General features: G+C 40.9%; 1 protein-coding gene across 1 annotated transcript in view; it reads left to right on the top strand.

Moving 5' to 3' along the window:
- The window catches only part of QSER1 (glutamine and serine rich 1), a 44,037-nt gene that overhangs the window by 5,650 nt on the left and 15,113 nt on the right, over positions 1-23,274 (top strand). The window contains exons 3-8 of the mRNA XM_006037923.3: positions 1,796-5,509; positions 13,980-14,314; positions 15,966-16,082; positions 16,477-16,610; positions 19,543-19,760; positions 21,949-22,086. Coding sequence (XP_006037985.1) covers positions 1,796-5,509; positions 13,980-14,314; positions 15,966-16,082; positions 16,477-16,610; positions 19,543-19,760; positions 21,949-22,086 — 4,656 coding nt within the window. The remainder of the gene's footprint in view (positions 1-1,795; positions 5,510-13,979; positions 14,315-15,965; positions 16,083-16,476; positions 16,611-19,542; positions 19,761-21,948; positions 22,087-23,274) is intronic.

Raw genomic sequence — 23,274 nt, 5'->3', positions numbered from 1 at the left:
AATGATGGGGGGGGGAAAGGTGTGGGGGTTGAGGGTAAGGTGTGGTGGCCTTCTACCCCTTCTCTCTCTCTGCCACTGTTTTCTTCGCTGCTTGTCTCCCTGCTGCTGCTTATAGTGGGGGGTGGGGGACAAATTTAAGGTGACCCTCCAATAATTTGAGTCTATATACAGAAAATTATAACATTTATAATTGTCCATGTATGACATCTTTTGGTGGGGGGGTCATCTTAAATTGGAAGTCATCTTGGATTCAGGTAAATACAGTAGGTTAATCTCGTGAAAAGGTACTGAAAGTCAATAATAGCATCTAGGTTTTTTAGCTTTGCCACAGATTCCTGTGAGACTTCACCAGTTTTTGCTTCTATCCACCACCTCTAAATTAGGAACAGTAGTAGTTTCTAACTTAGAGGTGGGCAAAATGCGGCTTGGGGGCCAGATGCGGCCTGCCAGGCCATTCTATCCAGCCCATGGGGCCCCTAAAAAATTTAGAAAAGTAATATTTATCTGCCCTGGGCTGCCTGTCATGTGGCCCTCAATGGGTTGCCAAAACTCAGTAAGTGGCCCTCTGCCCAAAATACTGGGCACCTTTTCTAACTCCTAGGAAAGTTAGGAAGTCGCATCAATTGTTCATAAATCTTTGAGTTTCTTTAGTGGAAGATGCTATATGAGAAGTATAAATGAAGAGTAAGGCAAATAATTTTATAGCTAGACTTGTTAAGTGAGCAAATTTGCATAATTATGTTATAATTAAAATAACATGGAGTTTTTGGTCTATTAACAAATATCCTTATATCAATTAAGAGCAGGTGATGAAATACAAGCCTGCAAGTAGATAATGCCAAGACTTTTGTTCTGATAGTCATTATCTTGTGGATGCCACAGTATTTTACACCATATTATAACATACAGGTGGCATCTAAGTGTGCATATCTTTTCCATAACTTGATGTAAATCCCCCCTTTTTTTTAAAACACATTCAGCTAAGGTCATACGCGTTCATAAATTTTAAAAGCTGCCACAAGGAATATTTTGCTATAAATATATAAAATCTCATCTCTTAAGAGTGCAGTGTAAATTTTATTTACTAGACCAAAACATTTTACACTCCATGGCCCAGCAATTTGTGAACGGTGGTCACCTCAACTTAAAAAAAAAGTCTGTACTTGCTTGGCACAACATGTAACAGGGTTTTTTCAGTACTTTTGTTCTGCTGTTTAATTAGTTAGGGGGTGGTAGGTGGGTAAGAGAAATGATCAGGCTTTGATTTCTGTTTGTAATATTCCCTATGGTGTTATGTGTGTGGTTTCTTTGGTTTGTTTTTTTTAATGCAGATCCAGGGTGCCCAGAGTCTTGGATTAGTGCTATCTGGGGAAGATATTCTTTTAAATAAGGGGGAAAAAAATATCCGAAAGTATCGGATTTCTAACCTAGTTTCTCTTTTTGAGAATTTTTGCACCCACAATTTGCAACATCAGTTTTTGCTTTTTGTTGGCAGCTGACTGAAGGAGTCCAATGGAGTTGAGACTCGAAAAAATTGAACTCTACCTTGGAAAAATTAAGACCATAAATGCATGTTTCTGTATTTTCATTTGTATGTTGGGACAAACATTGGATTATGCATCTGTGCATAAATATAGTGATAATACTGTATTTATTCCTTGTAGGAACATTGAATCTGATGGTATATTTGAAAGGGTTTATAGGTCATTTTATTTTAAGTATGTAAAAAGTATAAAATATTACTTTATACTTTCTTTTTATGTTCCCCCCCCCCCCCCCCTCTCTCTCTCTTCAGGCATGCATTCCTCAACACCCACAGAACTGTTTGTTACTGGAGCATTGCCAGCCTCTGGAACATTTCCACCAACATCTGCTTTATCAGCTTATCAGCATCCAAACTCCTTCAGCAGTAGAAGCTTTGTTACTACTCCATCTCTTACACTTCAAGATGCAACTTTCAGTGCAACATCGAATGGTCTTTTAACTGCTCATGACCCATTATTACAAATCAAGACGTCACAGGGCACAGTTCCAACTGCTTTGACATTTGAGCGCCTAGGCAGCTCTGTTTTAAGTACTAGTGTTCCACCTCAGTCATCAACCTATCGTTCTGCTCAAGAATCTGCACCTCATCTCTTGCAACCTCAGTTTACTTTGTTGCCTTCAACACTGGGAGGAGCTCAGCAGGTCTCTCAGGCATATAGTACATCTGTCTTTACTGGTTCCACTGCCTCCATTGATAGAGCATTTCAGCGAGAATGTAGTGTTATTAAACACCATCAGAGGCCTTCAAGTACACAGCCTGTGCAGGCACAACTAACTAGTTCACAGCATTCCTTACATAGTTATTTATCAAATACAAGTGGAGTTAATTTTCAGGATACATCCAGGCAGTCAGCATTGTCCTGCAGTCCAGTTGGAGATGCTACTCAGGTGAGCAATGGAGGACCACAACAGAAGACTTCTCATTCTCAAGTTTCAGTGGAACTTGCTCAGTCTTATACATCTGCAATTCCTTCACCTGGTTTCCCACCCACTTCCACAGCAAAAACAAAAAACTGTTCTACGAAACAGCCACCAAGGACATCCAAGACCCCTAAACCTCAAAATGTAGCACCCCCTGTGCAGACCCAAAGCTATTTCAAAACTGCACAAAACCAGAGTTCTGTGATAACAGGCCAAGCACAAATATATTCCACAGCACAGCTACCAAGTCTTTTGTCAGTTAGCCAATCCCAAAACTATGTTTCAGCGCCATCACAGAATGTGCCATCGGTCAGTCTTTCACAGGATTTCTCATCCAGCAAGGTTGAGAAGCTGCCTTCAATATATAAAACTTTGACTTTTTCTGCGCAATCACAAGCTATAACTTCTGATAGTCAGACACTAAGTTACTCTTCAGAACAACAGGTATTAACTTCAGTTCCAAGTGAGAACTATTCTGGGCAAACGAGGGATCTTTCTTCAGTTAGCCAGTCTCAGAGTTACTCTTCCAGTCATTCTCAGGGTTTATCTCCTGTTAGCCAATCACAGGTTAACTATTCATCTCAATCACAAGTTTTGTCAGCTGTTAGTCCTTCAGAAAGCTATACTTCAGGGCAACCCTTAACATTAACATCACCATCTCTTCCATTTTCTTCCTCTCCTCGTATTCAAAATATGTCAGTCTCAAGTCCAAGCCAGAACTATATTTCGCTACAGACTTCTCAGAATTCTCAGTCACAAGAATCATCTTCTCCGCAATCTCAAAAGTTTTTACCAGCTGTTCAGTCACCTCCTTTTGCCTCCCCAACTCATTCGCAGACGTTGCAGAACAGTAGAACTTCCTCGGATACAAAATCGTATGTTAAAAGGAAATCTGACTCTAACTTGTATACTTCATCAAAAGATGATGATGAATTGTCGATGCAAGATTTACAGGCATTACAACAGCAAGCTTCTCTTGAATCCTCTACTCAGCGGCTGACTGATGATGAAATCAGTGCTCAGGATACAGCCTACAGGGTCTCAAAGGCAGATGACAGATATTCTCAAAGTGTAATCAGAAGTAATTCTCGTCTTGAAGATCAAGTTGTTGGACTTACTTTACAAGGGTCAAAAAAAGATGAAAGAATGATTAATTCTGTTGCACAGCTTTCTCAACAGATTGGCCATATCACTAATGTAGTAAGCCATGACATTAAAAAGGCAGCTGATTTAATGCAGGCAGCACAAGTAAATGCAAGTGCTAAAGAACTAAACCAACAACATGCTCTATTGCATAAGGTACATGAAAATAAGACCCAAGAGCAGCAGGGTCAAGTCGTTAGCACATCACAACACATTCAGGCTCATACTTTGAGGCACAGCAATCAGTTGTGTTTGCCCAGTGCACAGGTACTTCTGGACTCTGCCTGTGACTTGCAAATTCTTCAGCAGTCAATACTGCAGTCTGGTTTAGGACAAGCAAAGGCATCTCCACAAGTGCAACGAATACAGAGTCCTCAACAGGTAGCACATCCATTCCTTCAAATAGATGGTCATATAATTCAAAGTAATGGGGGTCATTCTCAGCAACAGCTTCATCCTCAAAATTCAGAAGTTATGAAAATGGACATCTCCGAGTCCTCAAAACCCCTGCAGCAGCATTTGACAACAAAAGACCATTTTACTCAACCAAATCAACATGATTCAAAGAATCAGTTTGTTTCTCTGGGTTCAATATGTTTCCCAGAGTCCATGCTTCTCACCGATGAGAGGAATATATTGTCCAATGTAGATGATATCTTGGCAGCAACAGCAGCAGCTTGCGGGGTCACACCATCTGAATTCGCTAAATCAACATCTAATGAAGAAGAAATACAATCTGTTGAAAATGGTGAAAATTCCAAATCTCAATTCCAGTCAATAGATGCAAGACATGTGTCTACTGGGTTCAATTCCTCACCCACTGTAGTTGGGAAACCACAGAGCCTACATAACATTTCCCTAAATGGAGGCCAAATAACTCTAAATCTTACAGCTATGTCTGCAATACAGCCAAAAAATGTGAACATTGATCAGCAGCATATTGAGACTTCTGATCAAAATATACCAAGTAGAATGACCTCCCCCACCCTTGGACCTAGTCAGCAGGAGCAAGAGCAAAGTTCTAGCACAGTTAAGAAACAGTCTAGCATTAATCATGAATCTGAGGAAGATAATGATATCCCGGTTGAAGGTGCACTGAACACTAGAGACCCAGAATTTGTTTCAAGTGGTAGGAGTCTAAGTGAAGAGAGTGCAGCATCAGATAATGATTTTAATATGGGTGGTCATGATGGCAGTGTAGCAGGTAACCAGGCTAAAGGACCATTGCAGTCGATACCTGTACCACATCAAGGGGATGGAATTGTTAATAAAACTGAAGAGGAGAACCACGATTTAACTCAAGATAGCTTGCAGAAGAAGAAAAATAAAGGAAAAAGCCAAATTAAAAATGCTATAGAAGATGACAGTGTAAACCAGAAACAACTGAAAAAAAGTGGGCAGTGTAAACGTCAGAATTCAAGAGGAACTGATATATGCCTAACATATTCTTCTCCTATTTCTGAATGTTGTTATGACACTTACCAACATCAAGAAAAAATGAGGCAAAAAATCAAAGAAGTGGAAGAAAAACAACCAGAAGTCAAAACTGGATTCATTGCATCTTTTTTAGACTTCCTGAAATCTGGACCTAGGCAACAGTTTTCTGCTCCTGCTGTACGAATGCCTAACAGGACTAGACGACCAGTTACACAGATAGTCCGTGCCCCTTGTTCCCACCCACCTTCAAAACCACAACCAGCAGCAGCTCCTGTGTCTGTTGAGGTTGGCAGTGAAAGTCCAACCAAAAAAGCTGATGAAGAACTTAAGAAAAATTTGGAAACATTGCCTACGTTTTCTTCTGATGAAGATGATTCTGTAGGAGGTAACCATGATCTTCAGAAAAGCATCTCTACTGCTTTATCAGCTTTGGATGATAATTCTGAAAAAAAGAACAAATCAGGTAAAATAAATTATTTCAAGTGTTTACATTGTAACATAATTCTGTAGACTTTGGTGTGAACTTTGTTTTAATTTTAAACCTTTTTGTCTTAGAGTTCATCTTTTTTTAAAAAACTTTTTTAGGTCATACTAAAACATATGAGTACTATTCAATTCGGTAAGTGTGGCTAAATCTTTTCATGCTGTTTCAGAAACAGATCCCTATATATATCTGATGTATTAAAAGATGATTTTGGCATGGAATTGAAGAAACTCTTATTCAAGTAAACCATAGTTGATTCCATTGTTTTATAACTCAAAACTGTAGATATAGTTTTTGCCTATAAGTCTTCATTACCTCAACAGTGATAATTTTAAAAATGGTTTTAAAGAAATTCAGTCAAAAAAAGAAATTATTAAGGGTTGCTTCCAGAAAAGATTCAGATCTATTTTAGTGGATTGCATGCATTCTTTCAGTGATAGTTATAGAAAAGAGAACGATTAAAAATATATATTGTACAGTGGCTTTCCGAGGACCTATTTTATGCAGAACTTTGAAAGTAGGGGGTATGTCTGTATGTCAGCAATCAAAAATCAGCTGCACTGTGATTGCCTGGTTGGTGATAATGGCGCGGCATATATCTTTTTCACAATTTTTTTTCAACTTCTCTTCTTAATTTAATACATTGATACATTTAATGCGTTAACTTAATTTTATACATTGTAGAATTCTTGTCAGCAGATTGCAGTTTTTAACTACTACTGCTTCCCTTTGAATTATTGTCAACAAACTACATGCTTTTTTTCTTAGTTACATTTTATGTTGAAGGTCTGGGCAGCCTCCATTCCTTAAAAAAAACCAAACAGATAAACAATCCCCCCCAAAAAACAAACAAACAAACAAACCACAAAACAACAAACCCCACTCCTGCCTAGGCATATGCATTGAAGGTCTGGGTGACCTTTTGTGCATACACCATGATCTAGAAGGATCAACGGTTGTCAAACATTTTATGTCACAGTATTTTCTCAAATGTCATATGCCCCTAAATAAGATGCATCTTGTTTTGGGAAGGCAGAATGGGGAGAGATTTTTCTGGAGTCACAACTGAAAGTTGACAGCATAGAGCAGCTTGCTCACCCTCAGCAAGCTCACACAAAATCCTTTTATTGCCACTGCTAAATATGCAGCAGCTTTTGGCTTCTCAGCCAAACAATTCTTGATTCTCCTTCAAAATGCATGATTTTAGTGCCACAAAATTATTGTCTGAAAAATTATTTGTTAATTCCTTGCATTCAATACACTATCAAAGCCTATTAATGCCTTTAATTGATGTATATAGAAGAATTCCCTTTTGTCTAATATGGTCTGCATGGATCTTCCCTGTAGTTGATGCCATATGCCCTTGACCCATTAGCCCAAACCCCAGGCTGTATGTATTTTAGGCTAGTATGTAAGTCTGTATGTAGTCTACCTAGGTTTTTATGCACTCATCCAAAGAGGTACAAGAGGAGACTTTTTTTTTCATTGAGCCCAAATGAATATTTTTTATTATTAGGCTTTTGCCAACGTCTAGACCTCAAGGCTTCCTTGATCCTTCCCCATTTTACTGCTGTTTTCTTCACTTATGCTCGAGACCAGCTCTATCAGGTTCTAGGGTCCTGTGATTTGACTCTTTCCATAAAACAGGGTCGTCAAAGATGCAACCCACAGAGCTATATCTTCTGGCCTGCAGTACTACCTGCTGCTTGTAACATGCAGTGGCCCTGGTCCATCTTGTGTGGCCTGCACACAGTGAATCAGGCCCAAAGACTTGACTGTCTGGCTTAGATACTGCATTCAGTGTGCGCCCTGGACTGGCCCATGTGCTGCACCAAGCTGGAGCTAGCACACTGCACACAGCATGTGGGACATGCTTTATATGCAGTACCCATGCCTGGATCTGGGGCCAGTCTGGATCAAGCCCATAGACTGGCGGTGCATGCTGGATCCAGTGTACAGGGCAGGGCCCATAAGGAGGGCTGAGCTCAGAAGGATGCTACATGTAGCCTCAGACTAGTCCTATGTACTGCATGTAGTGTGTGCCCTGGATTGGCCTGCATATATTTTGTGGGGTTAGGGCCATCACACACTGCAAGCAGCACACGTGGCCAGTTCAGGGCACATACTGCATGCAGCATCTGCACTGGACTGGCTCTGCATGATGGCTCCACCTGACCTGCAGACCTGGCCCTGTGTCCCTCATCCAGCCCGCAGGGCCAGCTCTTTTTGACACCTCTTCTGTAAAAGATAAGAAATGTCACATTCCAAATTATAATCCATGTACAGGCAGTCCTCCACTTACAGTGTTTAAAGTTACAACACTTCGCACTTAACAGCATTCGTAAATTGACACCCTGTTTCAACTTTCTGACGTCAGTTTCAACTTTACAATGTTTGATCTGACCTGATACCTCGCCAGTGAACAAGTTCGCTGCGTTGCCCATCTCCCTGGAGAATATCTGTCCAAACTTCCTTGGACACTTTCTTTAAGAAAGAAGGCAAGTCTCCAGAAACAGCTGCAGCCAAGACTTCTGAGAAGACTCCAGCCAAGAGCCCTTCAAAAAGTCCAGCAAAGTCACCTCAGAGAAGTCCTTACAATAGAAATACATTAATGTAGCTATATTACTCATCTATAATTGATTGAGTATAAAATTCTGGGTTATTTTTGGTGAAAATAGGGTATGGGGCCTTGGTTCAGGAACCAATCCCCCATTTATAACATTGTTCCTATGGGAAAATCGGTTCCGAGTTGCAATGTTTTGACTTAAGATGCAGTTTTCAGGAACCAGTTGTGTTGCAGGTCCAAGGACTGCCTGTACTTGGCTTTTTCTGGCAGCGTAAAGGACTTACTAATTTCACCATTAATTTCCACTGATTGGAGATGGCTATGAGGGCATCTGAACCCAGTATTGATCTTCTAAAGAAGTCTGTGTCTGTAACTCCTGTTTTGTTGAAACCGAAATTAACAAGCAAAGGATTTTCAGGAACTTGAGTACGTGGAACTTGACTTTGTCATCTCATGCTGTTAGTACTGATATTGAAGTTGAATTACGTTATCATCCAGAAGGTTTTTCAACATCCTGATTGCATTCCCTCAAATTAGTTCTTATGGCCACCATTAGCTCAGTTGACTGCTTTGATGTCAAAAGCATTGGCTTGCATAGGGATCTTTTTGAAGGATTGTATTTCTTCCTTTCAGGTGAGAGAGAAGAAGTGGACCCATGAGTCTCGTGACTCATCTCACCACTTTGACAGACATGATGATGTGTAAGCGTTGATGCCTAGAGCCCTTTCCCAGCTTTAGGTGTATTTGGTGTTTTGATGTATCAGTTTAATTTAGCACCAAGACCTGTGCGTTAGATCTCACAGCTGCAGGCTGTCTGTTATGTTCATTTTGTCAGTACTGGGTGCCTCCACATTTGTCCCTTGATGTTGAGTACAGTAGCATTGATTTCTTGGTCACCACTGCATCAGTTTTGCAGCACTGGTTATTTTGGCACTGCTTTCTTTTTTTCCCCCCCGGCTGTGGCTTCCTGTCTCATTTTACAGAAGTAATATGAGTATGTTTTGCCCTCACCAGGTCCCTAATCGGTCCTTATTAGTGTTAGAGAGTTCAAGGCAGGCCCCACTCCCCCTACTTGATCCCAAGGAACAAAGACCCAAGTTGGCAGATTGTCGCAGTAAGGGAAGGCATTCTTCAGCCACCCCTGCAGTCATTGTAGTAACGTTGTGCTGGGCCTTGTAAACAATTTCCTCTGCTTGACAAGGAAATTAGCAGAGTGCTGAAAGTGAGATCACCTTCTCTGTCAAGACATCTTTAGATTCCAGGATCAGTTTCATGCGTCAGGGACTGCATTGTACCTACAAAGTACCATGCATCCACTTTCAAATGCTAGTCAAGAGGTCTCTCAAGCCATGCTTAGCCAGACTTTCATACAGAAGTCCTTCACATCTTCACTTACAGAAAATAGAAAATACACTATTAAGATCTCCTAAGTTGTCATGTGTTCATCAGCATTTACCCGAACCCTTAAAGGATGGTACTGTAAATAGTAAACATGTAGTTTGGAGTTCCATTCCTTTTGACTTCTTGTAAGTAATCTTTTTTAATGTGATCAGTAAGGCATTTCTTTTACCCTTTGCAGTTATACTGATACTAAACTGTATTTTATGCTTCTAAATATTTTGTTTTAAACTACAGTCCTTCTTTGCCAGAGATATCTAATAGAACCTGGGTCAGTCTTCTAGTTTGGGAGCAATACCTCATAGACAGTACGTAATTGGGAGAACAAATGTCTCGAGTCATGTTCAGCAGCACCTCTGGCAAAGTCAAGAGCTGTACTATTTACTGGCTACAGGAAGAAACTTTTCAGTGCTGCTTTCTTAGAGGAGTGGTCAGGCATGAATCTTTGGGGGCTGGGGATTGGTGGATCTTTGAAATTTGGAAAATACAAGATATTACTAAGAAACCTAATTATTACTAAGATAAGTTTTTATACGGCACATAATTCAGTGCTACTTAATTTCTTTTAAATTTTCATGCATATAATATACATACAGTATGTTTAATATATGCGTAGAGGAAGCTAATGACCTTTTCAGTGAGCAAAATTGTGATAGGTGCTGTTCTTTAGTAACATACTAAACACATATCCAGATATTCCCTAAATTAACAGGAATGCTCTCTAGAAAAATATGAGCCAAGTCAGTTTTTCTAGTTGTATGATATATTCAGTAATTCTTTGTTACTTTATATAAAGTACGCTTAAAGTATGCATTTGAATAGCGTGAATTTGGATTGTACGCTGCATATTGATATGGTATAATGCAGTTCCATAATACCCTGAGTTAATTCTGTGCCTGCTAGATCTAGAATCAGAAGCAATGTGGCCCTGCTAGCACAGCACTGCACCCAGATAAAATGAGTTTTGCTGAGAAGCCCTGAGAAACAGGACTTCCAGTTCTGGAGCTACCATGTGCAAAGCTAACTCGCATATCCCTGCATAGTATTAGCCTTGCACCATATAAACCTAGTCTCAGATATCACGTGTAGGTAGTTTTGGGAGTGCTAGGCAGCTGTTGGCAGTATTTCCTTCTATCCTGCTAGCTATAGAGCATCAGTGTCAAGCTCGCCTTCTGCCCCAGACCAGATCCAGAGCATGGGGCTCCTCACAAGCTGGATACAGCCTGAGGAACAAGGCAGTTGCAGTGGTTACTCTAGGAACAGTGACAGTAGCCATGGTGGCGGCTACAATGCAGGCTGTGCCCACTGTGGTGTCAGTGGGGCAACCTGTACTTCAGGCCAAGCAGACACTTGCTGTGGTGAAGATACACAAGCAGTGGCAAGACATGTGACCACAGGGCAGCCAAGGACCATCTCTCACAGCCCTTTTGCTCACTTGCCCCCTTACTGCCAGTAGTCCTTTCCACTGGGGCCCAGCGCTTTGGATTCTCTGGCAGTCCACACCCGCCACTACCCACCCTGTCAAATTATCTGGCCCACTGATAGCCTGGTAGGCCAGATGTTTGACATCCCTACAATAGAATCCTGGTCTCTTTGTGCCATATCATCTAGTATCTTCTAAGTGGTAGAAAAAATAGTTAATGATTTAAAAGTGATTTCCACTGTACATATTTGTCAAAAGAAAATTTTGGTAAGTTTGTGTTTTGGTAAGTGTGTGTACATGTGTCTATATAATGTACTTAGTGAAAGTATTTTTGTCCAAATTCAGATGCACACAAAAACTGCCCCACTTCAGGTGTGAGATTTTAAATTTAATTCTTTCAGTGAGAGTTATTCCTGACTTATATTGATTAATTTTTACTGTGATGGGTACATTTTGTTATGATAAATAAAACGGCCCCAAAATGTATTTCCAGCTATCAATATAATCATTAATATTGCTACTTAAGGATTTCTTGTATTATTTATTTAGTACAAAAGAAACTACTGTCTTGTTTGTTTTACACAGATTCATTTATAGTTTCCATATTTGAGTAGTTTTATATAATCCATTTCTCTCTCTCTCATTGCAATTTTTTTTTTTTTGTTTTTAAATATGAAAATGATATTTTTTTTGGAATGTTAAAATAGGTGTCATAGTTTGATACCTCCCATTCTTCCTATATAAAATTACTTCTAGACTATAAACATTTTTTTAAAAAGTCAAGAACATTTTAGAGTACAATTAAGTTATAAAGAAGTTACTTTGCTTAACAGACAGAACTTGGTTCTAAGAAACACAGAGAATGCACCATTGTAAACATATTTCCTCCAGTATTTTCTATTTTTAATATATATGACTTAATAGGACATTACTATATAATAAGATACAGTGCATACATATACTGCCAGTTTCATGAGTATACATTTTTGATTCGTTGTATCGAATCAGTGTTTACATGTTGTATAAGACAATTATAACAATATAGTCTGTTCCTGCAATGTGTTTGTCATGTAGAGTTGGTACTGGTTCCCTTGTACATGTACAATTGTGCATCTGCTTTCTAGACTTAAGTATGTACAGTAGTCTTGTGTGAAGCAGCTAGTATTCGCTTCGGATTTGGCCGATTCGGGGGACAGTGATTCAATTCAGTGATTCGAATCACTGTCCCAAATTGATTCTGCCAAATCTGACTTGGAGATTTGGCTGCTGCCGAATTGGCCGACTCTCCGAATCAAACAGGCTCCATCCCTCACTGGCTCTCCCAGCCCCGTCAATGGCTGCCCTGCCCAGTCCCAGCCTCCCAGCTCTTTTTTAAAAGCCCAGCTGCTGCCAAGCAGTGGGGTGATCCCCACTGCCCCGCGCTGTGTGGGGGGCTCTTGTCACAAGCCACCATCCCCTGTCTCCTCTTCCAGCCCCAGGTCCCGGGTCTTTAAAAAAAATAAATAAATAAAGCCCCACACTCACTGGCTCCTGCCATGTGGGTGGATGATCCTCACTGCCTCCCGCTGCCCCGCGCTGTGTGGGGGGCTCTGCCATGAGTCCTCAGAAGCCCCGACGGCTGCTGCAGCAGCTGGTGAGTGCGGGGCTTTTTTAAGTACCGGGAGCTGGGGCCTTGTGGGGTAGCCATGGGGTGGGGGGAGGCTAAGACAGTGGGCGGGGGATGGGGTCTGGCAGGGGTTCCCACATGGTCCTTCACCCCCCACTTACTGGTGCAGAGTCCGGGTCCAGCTCCCTGCGGCTGCAAGCAGGGACTGCCCAAATCTCCAAAGCTTTCCAAATCTTTTTCTAATCAATTTGGACAGCTTTGAATTGATCCAGATCTTTTTATTGGTCTTCTGATTCGATTCGAATTCGGAGATTCGGCTGCCGAATTGGGTCAAATCTCCTCCAAATCAAATCAACACTCAAAGCTTTATACAGCCCTAATGTACAGATTTGAAAAATTAAGAATTTATATATAGCCCTGCTACCTTTGGTAATGCAGCACTGACTTAAGTGTTATTCTCGGAGAAATTTGTAAACCTATTTGAGACAATACTGTATACCAGATTTTACATTAAGGAAATATGTATTTGCAGTCATGAAACATATTACATATACTATAACTAAATTTCACATTATTTTTAATTTTACTCCTACATTTTGTTGCAATTCCTCCAATACTGGATTTTTGTGTTAATAATAAGGATCTAATAATATACATATCAAGTTAACTTGTTCATTTTCATAAGGGTTGTATACTTAGACATTTACAATATGTTCAATAGTTGCGTAAAACTAAGATGGCTATCTCCCAAAATTTGACATCAGTTTGCTAAGTGATATGGTTTAGCAGATTGGTATTAAAGCAAGCGTGGCTTTCCATTAATTCTCAAGGCACAGCTCTACTTTGTTTTAAATTATATTACGACCGCTTTAGAACTCTCTCATAATGTGTTCTGGAACCACTAGTTTACCTAGTAAAAGACACAAAATGCAAGTGTCCCAGCTCTTGCCACATAAAAAGTATATGTTTGTATCTATTTTAGATTCTGTGTTATACATGATGGACATTTTCTTTTCCTTATCCAGTAGAAAAGGTAGATTTAATTGCGTGTCAGCAGGCTGGAAGCAAGCAACGTCCGAAGTATTAATTTGTGCAGCACTTTTGTACAAAATTTTTCTGTTGGTCATATCTGTAACTCGTGTTATATCCTAAGATGCCCATCACCCTAATATCTAGGTGTCAACAGATGTAACAACATCAGTTTTTTTGCAAATACATGGATTAAATTGTAACAGCTAAATGTAACAGTTAAACTGTAACTGTTGCATTTTTTTCACAATAAGTTTTACTGTGGGCTTGTTAACTTGGTTGTTTTAATTATAGCAAAATTCTTAAAGCCTTCAATAGATACTTTATACTTATTGTATATGTAATTAAATTAAATAAATATAATTTATTTTTATGGTGTTAGTCCTTGATAACTTGTATAACAGATGTTTGTTTTTTTTTGCTTCAGAAACTGAAAAGTTGGTAGTTACTAGTGCTGTCACTACCTGTACCTCCTCTACCACCACTACCACCGCCATTACTACTGCTGCTGCAAAGCAGGGATCTCCACACACTACTGCTCCTGTTGTAAATGTTCAGAATATGCAGGAGAAAACAAGTTCAACAGAAGCCCTAAAGGTAGCTGGCCAGGATGGTGTGACTTCAGACCAGTTAGCAAAAATACAGGCATCTGTTGCAATAGAAGGATATATTGATGAGGAGAATACGGACAGTGGAGGAGAGGGCATGTACAGAGAACGTGATGAATTTGTAGTGAAGATTGAAGATATAGATGCACTAAAGGTAATCCAAATGTTTGTTTTGAATTAATTATCAGCACACACCATGAAATAAGCATCAATGAACTAACTACCAGAAGGCAGAAATTATGGTTATAATTTGCTACATGCCCTAAAATTGTGTTGATGTCACTGTTCTGCTTTAAAGCTCTTTCTGATTTGGGGGAAGAAACATAAAACATGTGAAAGTAAATCCCTCTGTTAAATATTTATAGAAATAATCTTCCAAAATCTAGAAGACTCCTGTTAACTAGTGAATTTTTTAACATTTAGAAAAGAGCTAAAGTTTTCAAGCTAAACTATTGTCCCTACCAAGCTGCAGCCTGTTTGTGGACAGTTTCAGATGTTGGAATAGTGGATATCTTAGTGCTTTTGGGATGTGGAAGGTTTTGTTTTTTTCTTGGGGTGGAGCCTGTTGTTACTTCTCTAACAAGGAATGGCTTCCATGTGCAGTCACAACAGCCCTTATCTGTAGACTTTAAGGAAAAAAAATGCTTGTATTAGATTTGTCCTTCATTTCTGATTCTGTTGCTGCTTCATTTTCCCCATCCATTCATTCCCAACACTACTGCTATTTATAGTCAGCACATTTGATGATTAAGTTTTTATGTAATTTTTTTAAATCATTCCTTCCTGGATGTCTCCATCTCTTGTCCATTTGCTGACCCCATTGAATACAAGTTTTAAATAAGTTCCATTGATCATTTTCGTTTCTAGCTTCATCGGGTAAGTGAAAGTATTACTAATTTTAAAATGTAGTATGTCATAAATCTACATAATTTTTTTTACTGGCTCCTTTGGATCTTAATCTTCGTAGATTCATCCTTAAGTTGGTACTCCATTTCCTTAAAAATATGATAATCTTTATAGATCAGTATTTATAGATGAAGGACTTACAGTGGTTAGTTAGTGATAATTATTACAAATTGTTTAAATATATTTAAGAGCTATATTAAATACATGGACAAGATAATCAATTTCAGCTAGTTGTTGCCAATGCTTCAAGTTGAACTGAAAATGTAATCTTCGTCCAGTTCACTAATTTGTATCGACCTCTCTGTTTTCACATTACTGCAAGCATCATGCTGTAATGTCACAGGTACTATGGATATCTGCTGCTGCAGGGAGCTGGCCCTAGAGACTTTGGCAAGTTCTTTCTTCTGCTATTTGGTGTGATTCTTCAGTTTTTCTCTCTTTTTTTTTTTTTTTTTTTTTTTTTTTTTTTTTTTTAATGCGACCAAAAGACAATAATAAAAGAAACTTGGGGGAAAAGTGTCAAATTGTTAAAAAGGAGTTTGTCAGATATTTATGACTAAATTGCATGGTACACTAGGTATGACATCACAGCATAGATGAAGCTGGCTGGCACAACCTCAAGTGTTTTGAAGGTAAAGTGTAGTTTATAGATAGCACTGTGCTGAATGCACCTCATATTTTAATATCCTGGTGCAGTTAGCACATAACAGTAAAATAACTGGAATCTGGAGAATGTATTTTCAGTACCTGTCTAGAGAACTTGCTTTAAAAAATAGTAAACTCTGGAGGGAAAACAGCATAATTTTTTAGTTTAATCTTGTCTGCCTATGTCCTTAGACCAACACAGCTACAACCTACACCCCTGTAACTTTTTAGTTAATATTTTTTGGTCTTTATAGGTTGCTTTACAAATGGGAAAAGAGCCTCCAGCTATTTGGAAAGTTCAAAAAGCTTTGTTACAAAAGTTTGTTCCTGAAGTGCGAGATGGACAGAGACAGTTTGCTGCTACCAATAGTGTAAGTATGAAGGTTTATTTTCAAACCATATCGGACATGACTTTTTGACTGTACATAAAGGCGCTGAAAAAAGTGTCCTGTCCTGAACCACTGAACTGATGTAGCATTTTGGCTATATATGTTCTCTTCTAAATTCCCCCTAACTTTAGGACTAATATTTAATTCATGGTTCCCTCCACTCTGATCAGAAGAACAGTTTCTTGTCATTGTATATTCAGGGCCAGATTCCCACTTCCAGCCTGATTCCTTTGGCACCATTCAGGCCATGTAGAGGGACCAGATTCTTGCCTCTTTAGCCCTTGCATTTAAAAATGTTCTTCTGAATGGCTATGTTTAACAGAATAACAGAAATGTTTATATTTGTGTTGTTTTGCTTTTTTTTCCCCCACTCCAGTATCTCGGCTATTTTGGAGATGCAAAAACAAAATACAAACGGGTATATGTGAAATTCATTGAAAATGCAAACAAAAAGGAGTATGTCAGAGTCTGTTCAAAAAAACCACAAAACAGACCTGTGCAGTCTGCAAGGTATTTATTTTGAAATCCAGTTATTATTATATTGGTCTGATGTCAGGAATATACTTACTTTAATTGTTTGAATATCTTGTTAAAAAACTGTAATAATTCAGGGTTAAATTGCTAACTGAATTTCTTGCTTGTGTAATTTGTTTGAGATTTCACAGGACTACTAGCTCCTCTCCTTTGGTCATAACATGTTAAGAATGCAGCATTATGTTTGCTTATTGCTTAACATAATCATAATCCCATTCTGTTACACCATAGCACCCCCTGGCACTGTATTGTGGCAGTGTACGCCAGCGTTTCCCAACGTTTTTTGCCCCATGGCATACTTAACTAAATAAGAGAGCACCATGGCGCACCAGACGTAGAGCCGGGGGCGGAGGGGGTGGCGTGCAGCCAGTCGGACACTGACCGGGGAAGTGGGGTTGTGCATGGCCAGCCAGACGGCATTTTGAGCTGGAGCCATGCCCCCTGCCTGGCTGGAGCCATGCTCGCTGTCTGTCTGTGTCCACAGAGGCAGCAGGTGGGGGGGCATTGCTCCAGCCAGGTGGGGGACGTGGCTCCAGCCCAAAATGCCACAGCACACCTGGACATGCGTGATGGCACACCGGTCGGGAAATGCTGGTATAGGTATACCATTGGATTCTTCTTGTAGGCTTTCTGTTTAACCTGTTCATCTTCGCAACCCTTCTTAGATTAACTCAACTTGGAACAAATGCTGTCTTGTTGAATGATTAAAATTATATACAGCATTCCAGATATGGTCTCCCTAGTGTTCTTGCATTAGTGCTGGCTTATTGGTACAGAAATACCATATCTGTGTCGTGAATCAGAGCAGCCGCCGGCAGCCGTCTGACTCACACCGGAGTGTTTAGATTTTGAACTCGGCAGGCGGGTAATTGATGGATGGAGTGGAATTAACCAGGCACAGACACGTGTAGGTTACAGGAGTTTGTTTACTTATGTCGCCTAGATAGTGATGACGCAGGCGAGCCTTTGTTCCATTACAGCTTCAGTTATAGAGTTGAGCATACACGCATTCAGGTTACAGCAAAGTAATGACGGACGTGGCGCCGGAACGAACTGTCGGGCTAGCAAAACTTTTCTACGTTCTACGTCAATATTTTACGATGACGGGGAGTTTATTGGGAATTGATCAAGTTCCCAAATCTCTCTGGTGACGAACACAGGTGTCTCTCCTCTGAAATCCCCAGAGTTCTCCGCCTTGGGCGGAAACCGTTAAACTATTTATAGGCAGAGGTGTTTGACAGGGATACCCAATGGTAAACTGTTATATGGAATCTTTAATTTTTGGCAGGTGGCAGCTCTTTGTCTCCTCAAGTTACAAGGTAGTGGGTTAGGTTTCTCTACCTGTTACGTGTGTGCTACGTGTGAGGAGCTTACGCTTATTTTTTGACCAATTATATATAGTTTCCCCTAGCATTTTATTTTAGCTGACCAATTATCTACAATTCTCCACCAGCGTTTTGTTTCAAGGAATTTTGGCAGGGATGTCTTTTAACCCTTAATCGTCAAAATGAAGATGATTTGAATGGTATCTCTTGCTTAGTGGCATGGGCACAGTTTAATTGGGTTGTGACAATCTGATACAGTCTACCTGCCTTTTTCACAGCTGCATTGTGTTAGTGGCTCTTAATCATCATTTGATTGACTAATGCACTCATGTCCTTCTCCTCCTCCTTTGTTTCCAACTGAAGAGCTCCTAGCTTTTACAAAAAATTCTTGTTATTAGTGTCTGAGTGTATGTCTCTGTATTTAGTATCATTACATTTCATTCTGTTTATTACTTTGGTCTTCAAGGTCAGGTCATTCAGATCTTCCTATATGATATTCTAATTCTCTTCTGTATTGACTGTACCTTCTAGCTTTGTGTTGTCACCAAGTTTCATTAGCTGTTTTGGTTATTTCTGTAACAAGTCTGCAAGAGAAATCATGATTATTTTTTATGTAAAACTTATTATAGGTGCAAGCCTCCTGGGGGTGGCTGCTGGAGGGCAAATAGGAGTGGAATATGTTTAGAGCCCCCAGAATCTAGCCTTGGTTCCATACACACATTTGAATGTAGACTGGGAAACTTCTCCCATGTTTGTCCTCCTGGTAGAAAAACTTACCCAGAGCTGTAAGTACAGACATTCGAATGCAGAGGCCCTGAAGAGTAGAGAGCCTGCAGTGCTCACACTGCAGCTGGGGTCAGAGGGGCAAGGGAGGGTGCTGTGCACGTCTCAGCATGTTTTGCAGGCTCCCTTAGTCTGCCTGGCAAGAAATGCTTCCAGTGCATAGGGCAGCCCTGATTAGCTGTCCCAGACTACCCATGGCCAGCTTGCGTTTCCTTAAAGCACAACATGGGGATTGTGAAGGAGGCATGTTTTGCTCCTTGCTGGAGTAGCAAAGTCCAGCAAGTGAGAGATTGTTTCCCTGGGTTGGAGGTGGGCATGCTGGAGGGCTGCTCTCTTGTGAGGGAAACCACAGCAATATAGACATTTGTTCTTCTAGGGGAAACTCCTGGGAGAGATTTAACCCTGACTGTTCCCAGGTTACTTTTCTCTTGGAGTAACCATTTTTACTTTTGGATAAAAAGCCTGAATGCCTGTACAAGGCCCTTGTCTCTGTAGCCAATTCACCAAAAAATCTTGGCCTAGAGAGTTAACTTTGTGCCTGTTTACCCACAGTAAAATGGGGAAAACTACTGTTTGCACAAGGGATTAATTAATATTTAGCCGCAGAAGGTATAAATTAGCATTTAAATGCTTTTAATTAAATTGATCATATTACAGTGCAGTGAAATAGCATACCTAAATACATATCCCATGAGATGTACCTTCCTTCCTAAATGATCTGACTGATATTTTGTTAAAGCTAGTTTTTGTATGATTGTTTATTTTAATGGCTTATAAAAATGTTCATAATACTGTTGCAGAACTATTCACTGCAAACCAAGTGGTGGCAGCAACAAAGCTCCTGATCCTCCAGCACCAAAACCTACAACAACAACAAAAGTCTCCTCTTCTGTAAAACCCAAAGCTAAACAGCCAAAACTAAAGGCAGAACCACCACCAAAGAAACGGAAAAAATGGAAAGAAGAGTTTTCATCTTCCCAGTCTGATTCTTCTCCTGAAGCCCAGAGTGATGACGATGGTGGGTCATGTTCTGTTATCAGTATCTAAGCCTGTTTTTAAAGGGAATGATGTGGGGGGGGTACATTGATGCATTTGGACTCCTCTTTGATTCCTGCTCCACCCAAAGTTTTAAAACCAACTGCCTGGCAGGGACAGCAACATTTCTAATGAGGCTGTGCTAAGGGAGTCAATTGACCTCATAGGTCATTATAATCTACTTGTAAACTCTTCATTCCACAGGTGTTAATGGCCCTCTCTTTTTAATGGTCTTGACGTTCCACCAGTCAAACCATCCTTTGTTCTGCAGTTCTGCTGCCTGTTAGCTAATCCTGGTAATGAAGCTCCTATTTCACAGCCCTGCAGATTGTTTTTAGCTCATTCCAATGAAAATATATTTGCTTTTGCTTCAATCTGAAGATAAATAATACAGTCCTGGGCCCCTAACATATTAATAAAGCTTCTAGTTTATTTTTAACAGGAAAAAATATATTATTTTGTATAATAGTGCATCTCATCATCTGTACCCCTCACTTTTTCAAAAGTCTGGATCTGCCCATGAAATTATATTATAAAATATGTAGAGGTGCACTGATCTATCGATTGCGTATTGGATCGGCAGTCAGCTTTTTTTTGGCCGGTGTAGCTGATGATGTCACTGATAAATGCATGCATGCAGCTGCAGTATAGTATGCACACTGCCAGGAATGCCTGCCCAGCCAAGGCGATTAAGGCAACCCTGGGGCTGGGAGTGGGATGGAACCATGGGCGACTCATCCAGGAGACACAGGATGCCGGGGAGGGGGAGGGGGCAGCTCCCTGTGCGCACTCCTGAGGGAGGCATGGGGGCATATGCCCCCCCAGTTTTATGTGCAGGGCTAGGGTGAGCTCTTCTCTGCTGGCTCAGGGCCAGGGTCTATGCCAGCCTCTTCCCAATGGTGGGGGGCTGGGCTGGGACTGAGCTCCAAGCGTGTGGGGATGGGGTAGGCAGGGGTGGTTACAGGGAATCTTGGGGCAGCTATAGCCCACCCTGTAGTAACCCCTCCCAGCCCTGCCCCCACGCCAGGAAGAAGTTGGCGCAGACCCTAGCCCTGAGCCCGCAGCAGGCAGTCCATCCTTGCTCTGCACACAAATCCAGGGGGCATATGCCCCCCGTGCCTCCCCCAGGGGTGCACACAATGGCAGGGAGCACCCCCGCAGCCCCTCCATGCCCACTGTACAAAACCCCTTCAGTTCCATCCCACTCCCAGCCCCAGGGTCTCATTCACCACCCTGGCTGGGCAGCACTTGCCCCTGCCCCACTTCCTCCCTCACCATGGGGGCCTCGATTTTGTGTCTCACACCCCTATGCCCCTTCCCTCCTCCACCCCTCTTCATCCCCACAGACTTACCAGCAGGACACTGCTCTCCAACCTGCCCAGTTGCATTCCTGTAAATAAGCTGTCAGATCAGTATCAGCCGATATGACTGGTTAATCACCTACTGGTATTGGCCAAGAAAATCTTTATCAGTGCACTCCTAAAGATACAGTATTCAGCTGTTCCTTTTACTAGTGTAAGGGCTACTTTAAAGGGAACTGGCAGCTATAGTAATTGAGGAACCTTGATAGAATGGAGTAATCTCACTAATGAAATGGGTGGCTAAAAATTAAAAATATTTTGGAAAGTGACACTAGGTAACATATACTTGTTTGTTAGAGGAATTTATTGTACAGGCTTTTATGAGCAAATGGAAGTGTGACTGATTCAGTGGTACTCCAAAATCCTAAATGACTTTGCTTTTGAACTTTTTGACTCATCTGAAATTGTTGGTCTCTGGAAACATCTAAGCAGGAGCAAGAAGTTGCTTTTTGCACTGTGAGAGACAAGGATATTTCTTTATTCTTTTCTCTAGATCTTTGCTTGTAAAAGATACATTTTTCTCTAAGGCACTCATTACCAGAGTATCTAAATGCAGGTAATTCTGCATCTTTTAAGGAAATACTGGAATTTATCTGATACCCTGTAAGGCTTCATCTCTTTGGTATACAGACTGCTTGTTTGATTTTATTTGTCATAATATCTTGTGTTACACTTTTAGGATACCACTAGAGGTCACTTGTGCTTAACAATGAAAGCATTTGGTTTCGAAATATTTGTATATTCCCAAATGGTACTATTTTCAGATTGTTTGAGAGAGAAAATAGTCATTGTGTTCCATTTCCTTTTCAGAGCTTGTACCTCCAGCTCCATTTGTCACTCGGTTTTTGAACACGAGAGCGATGAAGGAGACTTTTAAGAGTTACATGGAGCTGCTTGTTAGCATTGCCTTGGATCCAGATACAATGCAAGCCTTGGAAAAGAGCAATGGTACAGTATGTTTAACACTTGTGCCCTAGTGTTTTCTATTAGTCTGTCATTTTTAGGTGTACACCTTGTATTAGTAAAACAAATGTAAAGCCTCTTCTTGTTTCACATGAAGACTTTTATCTGCCCTTTAAGGCATACAAGGCCTTGTGTGTATATTGTATTTGCTAAAGGGCTGACGAAACTTCTCATTCACCTAAATTCAATATTCTTCAGTACCGTGTAAAACTATATTCTGAGCCTGTATTTTCTTTGTACTAAAAAACAAATATCTATAAATGAAGTTCTTCAGGGCAAATGTTGTTGTTGCCAAAATAAGGTCTCTGGCTTGTTTGCTCTGTATTCCAGTTTTATCATATCATGACTTTTAACAATCTGAAAAACGGACTGTAAGATACATGCATGATTGAAATCCCAATCTATTTCCACAAGTATGCTGTTCTTCCCCAGTGCCACTCTATTGTCTTGCAGAGCATACGCCCCCGAATAAGACATGCACTTTGTTTTCAGAAGGTAGAGTGAAGAGAGAAATTTTTCATCAACTGGAGAGATCATAACTGCTTTGCCCCACTACTGATCATGCATGCTCACAGGGTTAACAGAGAAGCTGCCCTCCCCCTGTGTCCCTACTGTAGCTGCCACATCAGTGAGAACACCACCAGCAGCTGCAATAGGCAGGGAGCAATAACCTGTGGCTCCTCTGTTAACCTGATAGATCAGTGGTGCCCAGCCTCTTCACCCCGCAGGCCAGATGAGCAGTGCCAGGTCACTCTGTGGGTTCGATTTGGCATGTGGATTGGCCCGCCCAGGGCCTGATGTAGCCTCATGGCAGCGGCCCACCCAGGGCCCAGTCCAGCCTCACGGGGCTTCCAAATTTGGTAGCAAGTAGTGGTGGCAGCATTGCCACTGCTCCTCCACTACCAGATTTCCGGACCCATGAGGAACCCTTCAGTCCAGATGATGTAGCTCTGTGGGCTAGGGGCTGAGCACCTCTGTCCTAGATGCTGGTGGCAGACAATTCCTCATCTCAGCAGCAGCCTAAGGGTGTCCCATTAACGAAGTGAAGTTGGGAAGAGGGGCAGTAACCTGGCACGTGCTGAACAGGGGACAATACAGTGAGCAGGAGGGTCTACCTACCTGCCAGCCATGTTTCTTTAATTCAAATCACACACTCCAAGTTCCAGTGGCTAA

This window comes from Alligator sinensis, unplaced genomic scaffold, assembly GCF_000455745.1.
Source record: "Alligator sinensis unplaced genomic scaffold, ASM45574v1 scaffold1432_1, whole genome shotgun sequence".
NCBI lineage: Eukaryota > Metazoa > Chordata > Crocodylia > Alligatoridae > Alligator > Alligator sinensis.
This window is presented reverse-complemented; position numbering and strand designations above follow the sequence as displayed.